At 27.3% G+C, this 11,144-nt stretch overlaps 1 protein-coding gene across 1 annotated transcript in view; it reads left to right on the plus strand.

The window, feature by feature from the left end:
• Positions 1 to 10,763, plus strand: part of LOC111625627 (regulating synaptic membrane exocytosis protein 2-like) — a 328,126-nt gene extending 317,363 nt beyond the window's left edge. The window contains exon 18 of the mRNA XM_023368831.1: positions 9,594 to 10,763. Coding sequence (XP_023224599.1) covers positions 9,594 to 9,754 — 161 coding nt within the window. The 3' untranslated portion in view covers positions 9,755 to 10,763. The remainder of the gene's footprint in view (positions 1 to 9,593) is intronic.
• The last annotated feature ends 381 nt before the right edge of the window (positions 10,764 to 11,144 follow it).

The following is an 11,144-nucleotide window of genomic DNA, read 5'->3' on the forward strand; positions in this document are numbered from 1 at the left end:
TTTTTTTTTTTGTTTTTTTGTTTTGCACTTCTTACCATAAATGTTCTCTGCAGATATGTTATTTTTCTTTTAATTCATGCTTTCCTTACTTGCTTCAATAGCACAATTTTCATTTGCAAACAAAAGGAAATCATCTATTTTCTATACTTTTCTTCATATTGGAAATATATTTTTATTTAATGAAAATAATTGAATATAAGGAAAATTTTAATATTAATTTTTTTTACTTTTTAATAAATTATAATTTAACTTTTTATTACATATCTAGGATTGCATTCTAAAAAATACAATATATAACATTTAAAAAAATGTTTTATATTATTATTATTGTAATGGGAATATTTACTTAAATATTTTATTTAATATTTTTATAATTATTATTACTATTATTATTATTATTATTATGTTGATAATGAATTGCAAATTCCTTAATACATTGGAAACTGGTTATAATAAACCCTGATAGCTATTAAACTTTATATAATAAAACCAATTAATTAATACTTGTTTAAAAAACTATATTATATAAAAAAATGAAAAGTGTTCCAATATAAAACTAATAAAGGATAATTGCAAATCCTATTAAAACTTAATTCATATTTAGCCAAAACAAATAATTTGTTCATTAATGTAATATTTTTAATATGTTCATATTTAATCTTTATAATAAATATTAAAACATTATATTATTATTAAATCTTTTACAAAATTTTTAATAATTTTTACTGTTGTTTATGAATTCAAAAATTTAAGTTCTATTTTTTTAAAATATATTCAGAAGCTTAATTTTCTTGTTTTTATTAGTGCTAATATAATAAACTTTATAAGAATTGTTAATTTGAAAAGTTTCAAATATTAGTCTTAAAATCTGTAAAATTTGTTGGAGTAAAACTATTAAAGTTTATTTAATCATTAATTTTGTCAGTTGATGGTAACATGACTATCATTAGTGATAAAATTTGTGCAACTATTAATAATACATTATTCTAAAATTATCATTACTTACTATTGATAATGTAGTGTTTTTATATATATATTTTAGTTATTAAGTCTTCAGCATGTAAGAACACCCACACACATTTATAATGCCATATATAATTATTCTGTAAGTCATATATAATATTTTTTGAAGATTAATATGTAAATGTAATATGCAAGGTCTGTTTTATGTTTAGGTGAAACAGAAATGTGTCTGTAGAAAAAAGTAAGAAATGTCCACAATCACTTAAAATCTAAATTAAATTAAAAAATTAAAAAAAAAAAAGACATGGTTCTGGCTAGTTTATTTGTATCATCTTTTGTATTAAGTTTTACAATATAGGTTATATAGGCCTTTTTGTATTAATTTTTTTATTTAGTTATTTAATTTTTTCCAATGGGATTAAACTCCCAAAACCCTTCCTACTGTTCAAGACCTTGTACCCATCACATAATCCACACCCACTTTCAAATTTCCTTTCAAACACACAACCAGCTAGTTATCTACTTGAAATTACAATAGTTACTCAAGTCAAAATAATCTTTAACAGTGTATATTAACAGTTTAATATTAAACTTTCCAGAAAGCAGATTATGTAAAATTAAATTATCTTTATGATAAAAAAATAAAAACTGAAGTATTTAAATTTATAAATGAAGTGCATAAAATATCCTAAAATTGTTTTTTTTTTTTTTTTTTTTGTTGTTTATTAAAATAAAATTCGAAAAGCAAATTTAACTTTTTAATGGATATTTTAATTTGTAGTCGGGCACAAAATAATAATTAATTTCTTTTCAAATAGGAACTGTACGAAAGTTCTTTGAGGTTAAGACCGAAACTGTTCAGGCTGGCCGGCGAAATGGACGAGAAGGACGAAGGATTGAGTGAGTAAGATTTAAAAGCATTTGGTTAAAATTGTTTTATATTTTTTACTTTATCAAATTATTTCGCGAACAGGTGATATATTAAAAGCTAACGACCAATTAAATGCGGTCATCACAAAATATACGGAAATTATGGAATCGGGCGGAGATGCCACGAGAGGTAAGTATGAATTTCTTTAATTTGCTCGGTTATTTTCTCACTCATTGAGGGATTTTTATTCGAATCTAAAACTAAACACGAAATGACCGTTATCGATAAGTAATAATGGAAATAAATCAATAAATAATCTATTGTGCGATTGTCGTCCTTAGACCGCTGCTTTAAATTACACGAGTATTCATTTTATTTAAACAATAAAAAATTTATCAAAAGACGTCGGTCTCTTGGACAAGAATACTCGACGGAAAACAAAAGAAACCCACATCGAAATAGATGTTCTGGTTTAATTTAGAAAATAATCGGTAGTCTGCTTTTATTTGGCTGCACAGACAAAAGCCACGTGGAAAATTTATGTAAATGCAACAGTGACTCACGTGTCGGCGGGTAGAACCGTCGGGATGCAATTTCAACGCTATTGTGGACGTCTTCGCCTTCCTTGTTTCGGCGCTTAACTGTAATTATTACGTTATTTATCGATTTAAAAAAGGAAGAATTGGGGTCGTCGTGCAGCAGGAATAAGCATCGGTTGCCGTCGCCGTCTTACGATTTGTCAAAAATAATGGATTCGGTACGGCCGTGGTTAACGGAAACCGACGAATTTATCGTATTTNTTTTTTTTTTTGTTTTTTTGTTTTGCACTTCTTACCATAAATGTTCTCTGCAGATATGTTATTTTTCTTTTAATTCATGCTTTCCTTACTTGCTTCAATAGCACAATTTTCATTTGCAAACAAAAGGAAATCATCTATTTTCTATACTTTTCTTCATATTGGAAATATATTTTTATTTAATGAAAATAATTGAATATAAGGAAAATTTTAATATTAATTTTTTTTACTTTTTAATAAATTATAATTTAACTTTTTATTACATATCTAGGATTGCATTCTAAAAAATACAATATATAACATTTAAAAAAATGTTTTATATTATTATTATTGTAATGGGAATATTTACTTAAATATTTTATTTAATATTTTTATAATTATTATTACTATTATTATTATTATTATTATGTTGATAATGAATTGCAAATTCCTTAATACATTGGAAACTGGTTATAATAAACCCTGATAGCTATTAAACTTTATATAATAAAACCAATTAATTAATACTTGTTTAAAAAACTATATTATATAAAAAAATGAAAAGTGTTCCAATATAAAACTAATAAAGGATAATTGCAAATCCTATTAAAACTTAATTCATATTTAGCCAAAACAAATAATTTGTTCATTAATGTAATATTTTTAATATGTTCATATTTAATCTTTATAATAAATATTAAAACATTATATTATTATTAAATCTTTTACAAAATTTTTAATAATTTTTACTGTTGTTTATGAATTCAAAAATTTAAGTTCTATTTTTTTAAAATATATTCAGAAGCTTAATTTTCTTGTTTTTATTAGTGCTAATATAATAAACTTTATAAGAATTGTTAATTTGAAAAGTTTCAAATATTAGTCTTAAAATCTGTAAAATTTGTTGGAGTAAAACTATTAAAGTTTATTTAATCATTAATTTTGTCAGTTGATGGTAACATGACTATCATTAGTGATAAAATTTGTGCAACTATTAATAATACATTATTCTAAAATTATCATTACTTACTATTGATAATGTAGTGTTTTTATATATATATTTTAGTTATTAAGTCTTCAGCATGTAAGAACACCCACACACATTTATAATGCCATATATAATTATTCTGTAAGTCATATATAATATTTTTTGAAGATTAATATGTAAATGTAATATGCAAGGTCTGTTTTATGTTTAGGTGAAACAGAAATGTGTCTGTAGAAAAAAGTAAGAAATGTCCACAATCACTTAAAATCTAAATTAAATTAAAAAATTAAAAAAAAAAAAGACATGACATTGTCATGGCATTGATGTATACAGAAAATATTATTTAAAAAGTAAAAATTGATTATTTTTTTTATAAAATTTTATTTCAAATAAATAAATAAATAAATAGTTGTTATATATAAAAACAGTTTCATACATTTTTGCTAAACATAATCCATTGTATTTTACCCTCAAGGATTGCAAACATCTGTCTCTCAAAAACTGAAAGATAAGTAGTTTTTTTACATTTTTCATTAAGAGTAAATTTTGGGATCAAATAATACGGATTTTTAAACTGATGTTTGATTCACAAAGATTATATATATAATAGAACCCTGATTATCTGATATAATGTGGATTAATGCTACTTTGGATAATTGAAAACTCAGACTAAATAGATAGGCTATGGCCATTTTGGATTAATATTTCTCTTTATAAAAAGAGGCAGCGAAGGCAGCACATAGGCAGCAAAATCAAGGCAATATTGAATAACAACAACTGCTGCCATTAATTACCCTTTTTGACCTTGACAATTAAAATGGATGATTAGTGGAATCTGTCATTGACATCTACTCATCATTGACATTTTTATTATACAGCTAATAGGTATAGTTTTAAAATAAAAATGTGTATTATTGTAGTACATTTTAATACGAATGATTTGTCTCATATTGAAATTAAATGATAAAAGGTAAAAGAAACAAATCATTTTGTAATACATGTTAAAAAAGTCCTTCAAAATTTTTATTTTATAGCAGTTTCTCCCTTCTTTATTATAATGTACTGCATTCACTTTAGTGGAAAACATCAATCATTTTTCATGGGTGGTTGCCCATTAAAATGATGATGGATATGTTGGGTTCTGTCCCTTACTAACTGGCCACTCTTATTGAAAACCTGGCCAAATCCATAATGGGATGGAAAAAGGCCCTCTTAATACCTACAGATAGAAAAAAGTCACCTTAGCATTAACCACTACCTCTGTACAGTCAAGATTAAAAGTACTACAGTATTTACATGCAGGTGGATAATGTGGTATCTCAGATAATTGGAATATTACTGTATATATATATAAATTTCTTCAAATAAAGACACAGAGAAAGAGAGAAACAGTAGTAGTTGGATAAACTTTGATGATGATAAGAAATACAGTTTTTATCTAGTATTTATTAAGCATTAAAGAGACAGTGTGTGATAATTTTTGAGGCATGTAGAACTCATTTCAACTATAAGAGAATTAAGACATTTCTCTGACAGAGTAGAATCTATGTGTATTGGTAAAATTATAACACCATTGTAGACATCAAAAATGATAGATAGATATTTTTGGGATAGGATAAGTAATGATCATAGGTCTATTTTATTCATTTTAGGTAATTGCAAAATAATTTTTGTTTAGGGAACAAATACATATAAAGTAGACATTACATTACTAGTAATGTCTCTATGGTTATATTAAATATCAATACTAACCGTATCCAATTGTTTTCAGATTTTATAAGTTAAGAAAAAAAACTAATTACACATTACTTAGAAAGGAATGAAAATTTTTAATAAAAATGACATAAAAAATTTATTGAATACAATCGTACCCAGCAAAAATAAACAAATAACGTGACCACCACCTTATTGCTTGCTGAGGGAGTTTTATTACACAAAATTTACATTCAACAAATATTTAGGAGGAATTATGAAGGAAATTGCAGGCGTTAAAGGTTCAAAGGTGATTTTGAAAAGAGCTCCCAATTTATATAAAATTCTTAGAAACGATAAAGGGGTTATTAAAAAAGTAGACAAGGCAGGTGTTTACAAAATTCCATACGAGAACCAGCAATTAGGAATAAAAAAAGATTACGTAGGAGTTACTACCAGAAACCTCGGGGTAAGGATTAGGGAACATAAGTATGATGCTAGAAAAGGGTCTAATACAACAATATTGGCCCAGATGGCGCAGGCCCAAGGATCCCTGATTGGATGGGAGGAAGCGGAAGTCGTGAGACAGGTGCACTCACCAACTTTGGCGAGGACGGCCGAAAAAATGGAGATATACAAGAGCAAACTTAAAGACGGATGCATTAATGCTAGGGATGCGGAAGGTCTTCCCTCGGCTTGGAAATTTGCCGTTAAGAAGCTTACAAGTAGCGCATCAACTGAAATATGATATTTGTTTGATTTAAAGGAAACTTATTATTAATGTTTGGTCGTCGTAGTATATTATTTATTATTTAGTATCGTTTACAATTTATTATTTATTTTTATTAATTGATATATTATCAGTTTATGGATATTTTTGAACATATTGTTCCATTTATGTTGTATTCCATTTTAGTATATTCTATCCTGATGATGATCCATTAAGTGGATCGAAAGCGTTCGATTTTAATAAAACTCCCTCAGCAAGCAATAAGGTGGTGGTCACGTTATAAAAAATTTACTTTGTTTATTTTTAAAAAATAAAGCATAATTAGTTCTTAGATTTTCATTGTGATTGTTTGTAATTAATTCTGAAAAAAACTATACAATTCAGTATTGGAATTTTTATAATTACTCTGTAAAACATATTTCTGTTTAATGTTATTTATTAGAAGATTGAATAAGTAGTATTCCAACACATGATTGAATAATATGAAAGAAATTAAAATTTCATATTTAACATTTTCCAGTGATGATATCAAACAGTAAAACATCACTTTAAACAATAAAATCATGAATATGATAATACAGTCGACCCCCCTATAATTACGGTCCCTATAATTACGATTCCTATAAAACTACAAAAAAATATACGTATTTTGGAAATGTTGAGTCGGATTAGTGTAGAATCGATTAATTTTATGGAAGAAAACCTTTCAATCAGCCGTAGTCCGTAAACTTGACACGTGTCGGGCTGTGATTGGAACGACTTGTAAGAAATCGGATTCCTAATAAATTGGAACGTATCTATATCTTATAGGGGGGTCGACTGTATATATCATTAATTCCTTCAATGGAATTTCAATTTTATTTATAGAATAAAAATATATATTATTGTGACCTGGGCTGCTAATCCTCGTTTTCTGACACCACTGTGACCTGTGCTGCTAATCCTCGTCCTCTGACACTACTGTGACCTCCATCAGGTTGATATGGTTATGTAGATCACACAAGCAGTTGCATGTGTGGGCGATTTGGCAGATGAAGTAAGAGACAGTGCGCCGGAAGTGACTCATGCAGAGACTGGGTTAACGTAACAACCGTTTAATTGGAAACGATAGGCAATACATGACATACAAGTTATCAAATAAAATAAACAAACACCTTTCTCTATTCCAGCACAACGTTTAATATATTAAAAACGTTTTCGACCATTTTAAGCGATCTTCTTCAGTTCAAATTCGAACCATATAACGAACAAAGTATTCAAAATAATACAAAAATTCAAAGTGCTTATTCACAACTTAATGTTAAAGTGCATGCTCATACTCATAAAATGAATAGATTAAACCAAAATAATTAAAAATAAACCAAAAATTATATATCAAAAAATATTATAAAAACAATTAATAACACTGCCTACGTGGTTGAACAGTTAATCTGTATTATTATAAAAGGACTTCCAGGCTGTTGTTAAACCTTCAGCATCCCTGTGATTGATGCACTGCGTGGTCATATGCGCCTTGTGTATCTCAACTTTTTCCAGGTGTTTCACTGCTTGCATTGATCTTATAAGCCTAATAATCACTGCCTGATCCCAGTATACTGCAATTCCTTGCTGCTTCGCAAATAGAATTTGTTGTGCTTGAATAGAAAAAGGTGTTTGTTTATTTTATTTAATTAATTCCAGTAAGCATTTATTTATACAATTTATCGATAATGAGTATAATAGATGGGTTTAAATTATCATTCCTCAGTTCTCGAGAGAGAAAGTTTACTGTGGTTCACGAGTTGATAAATACCTGGAGTAGAGGCTGTCCACAAGGGTTGAATTGGATGTCGTTAAGGTGGTGATCATTTTTTTTTCTGATCGTCGAGAAAGTTTATCCAAGAAGTTGTCTTTATGGCACAATGTTCTGCAGTATCCAAGGTGAGTAGGTGATATCTTGATGGGCACTTTGTTGGAGGAATTTTGGGATGATAGTCCTCCTCAAAGAACAGGTGACGACTGCCTCAATTTTTTCAGTTCCTTGTTATCTTCAACCGATGAACTTAAGACAATAGGTCAGAAGGTTATGAGAAAGCGTCACTTTTGCTGCTGAGAACTCACCAAATGATTAGCTCCCAGGTGTGAAAGTTGACAGTTATCCGACAAAATGGTATTGTTAGGAAGTTATGTTATGATTTAAGTAAATAAACAGATTATGTAGTGAGTCTCACATTATCATTAGATGTAATGACACAATTTATTATTAGATTTTTCTCTTCATGCTTTTTATAATTTATCATTGATCAACTAAACATAATAATACAGAACTTGAGTAATTTTTTAAATTACTTTTAAGAAAGAAATATTGAAAGATAAGATTAACAAATTGTTTGTTTTTATTATATGTTGTTTATCATCTGAGATTTCATTATTACATTATCATCATATAAAATTTAGGAAACAAAAGTTGCATTTAATTTGATTCTCATCTGAAAATATTAATATATTTAGTAATTTAATAATTCTTTAAAAATTAAATTAAATGATATATGGATTGTTTCTGAAAGAAAGTGATTCAGAGTAAGGAACTTTACATCATTACAGAGAAAGAAATCAAAAGATTGTTTAAAAATTTTACTTAAAATTATTGATATGTTTGATATTCATATGAAATAGTATTGGATATGGGTGTAGTTAATTATATGAAGAAAATATAATCACCATAATTATCACTAGAATCTAAAATCTTTTAATTAAATTCTAGCAATATCAATAATTATTAAAAAATGTATTATCCACTTATGATTTTTAACAAGTTTTTAAATTTTTTCTGTATGTTAAATGATAAAAGTTTAAATTTGAAATTTTGTGGTTTTTTGATAATATATAAATTGAAATAATATACATATTGGGATAAAAGAAATAATAATGTTGAAAGCTTTAATTTAAGATAGCAGTCTGAGAAATTGGATAGAAGATGATAAAATGATTAAAATACACTATGAATTATGATATTTGAGGTAGGTGTGAATTATTTAAAATTTCTGAGTATATACAGTATTTGAATTAATCCAAATGCAATGTATATATATTGTATATATTCACTATAATCTTGTTAGCAACTCTTCTTATTATTACATTTTTATTTGATTTGTGGAACTTAATCATTTTAAAAAAAAATAATGGAATAACAAATTGTCATATTCTAAAAAATGCATTTTTGATGGATTCAAAAAAGTGCTAATATATTACATGAAAAATTTTAGGAAAACATGCTTTAATTTTATTATTCAAGAAAATAATAGAATATTTATACCAACTTCTAAAAAGAAATTAAAGTTAAAACATACTATCCTATCAGATTTATAGCATTTTATAAATCAAGATTTATGGTTATTTAGGTTCACTATAACTGGTTTCCATTGTACATAAATTATAGGCAGAAAATTTTAATTAGAAAATAAATGAAATATATATATTTATATAATCTTAAATAAATAATGGTAAAAGTAGCCTAAAATCTATCAACCAAACATAATCAGAACATACATATTTGTGATGTTATTTTTTCCTTCCTGATTATTCCACATAAAGGTCATAAAAAGCGTTTAGGTTTCCGTCGTAAGCGATCATCAACTTTCAGTGTTCATCGTAGTGAAGAAGTGGCTCCCCAAGAATGTCGCCATCTTGTTAAACAAGCCAGTAGCATATCATCTGATGGAGAGGGGAGCTTAAGTGGGGACAGTTCGACGTAAGTCTTGCCCCTGCCTCTCCAATTATCAAGAGGCAATTTTAATGTGCAGGCTTATGATCCATTCTTGGAATCCATTTTAGAAATTATAAAAATGCCAGCCTTCAATTTTTTTTATTTTTATATATTATTATTATTATTAAATATTTAATCAATTTAAAATGCATTGTTGTAATAAAAAAATTTAAGACAATTTATAAATATCAACAATTGAATGCTGGTAATTGTAATTTACCTTGAAATTTCATGCAGTTAATGGGGATTATATTATGTGGCCTAATATGGGACATGATATGCTCCACTGATTGTATAACATAACTGTTGTAATTAATTGAAGAAATTATTTTTTTATCAGTTGAGCAATAAATCAATCATTCTCAATAATATCCCATTATGGTCACATTTCTTGTATGTTGAATAGATGTTTTTCTTTATATTCATGTTTCCATTCTTATTAGTTTATTTTTCTCCCTTGATACCTTTAACGTATTCCTGTATCCCTTTATATTTCTATCTATTGTAAACTTTCCTGAAACTTTTTTAGTAATGGCTGTTTGCTTCTATTACTGCTGCATCTTCCATTTTCACCTCAAATTTTTCTCTGCATGTAGCATCACTTTGATATCTAATCTTCATGCATATTTTAAAAAGTTAATCTTGTTTTATTCTTTTGTATTCATGTACTAGCCTTCTGCCAGGTTGCAAATTGGATTCTTGTTTGCAACATAAATATTTCATTACATGCTGCTTTCCCAATCTCTATTGTTATTGCCTTATGCACAAGTGTCAACTATTGTCTCTTCCTAACCCCATAAAGACCAATGCTGCAGTTGTCAATGCAGATGTTAAGCAGTGCTTGGTTTCTATTTCCTTTGTTCTTGCAGAGGGCTGGGATAAGAAAGCTAGTGATAGGCGCATTCAGCGTAGCGAAGAGGTTTATCCCCCTTCCCAAAATACACATTTAATCAAACAGACCAGCAAGGAATCCACGGATGGTAGCATGAACAGTATTAGCAGTGAATCATCTCTGTAAGTAGGGGTATAACTGGGTGGGCTCTTCTATATAGCTTTCTAATCTCTTTCACTGGCATAACATTCACATGAAAGTTACATGTCAATCAACTTGAAATGATTTATTAGTTTTTTTTTATTCACAAATAATGTTTCATGGTCATTACATGACCATAATAGAGATAATTGTAATTGTTTTCTTGTATGTGAAATATACACTTGTGCCAGGTAGAAAGAGATGAGAATTTTACATTTTTCTCCGTTTTGTAGAATTTCAAATACTTTGTTATTTTTAATTGCATGGAAATGTAATAGCTTTTGCTAAGTCCTTTTGTATTGCATGTTAAAGTAAAAACTGCCAATACCATAAATGCATGAAACTT

The sequence above is a fragment of the Centruroides sculpturatus genome, unplaced genomic scaffold, assembly GCF_000671375.1.
Source record: "Centruroides sculpturatus isolate CEXI.00-Female unplaced genomic scaffold, Cexi_2.0 scaffold356, whole genome shotgun sequence".
In the NCBI taxonomy this organism is placed as follows: Eukaryota; Metazoa; Arthropoda; class Arachnida; order Scorpiones; family Buthidae; genus Centruroides; species Centruroides sculpturatus.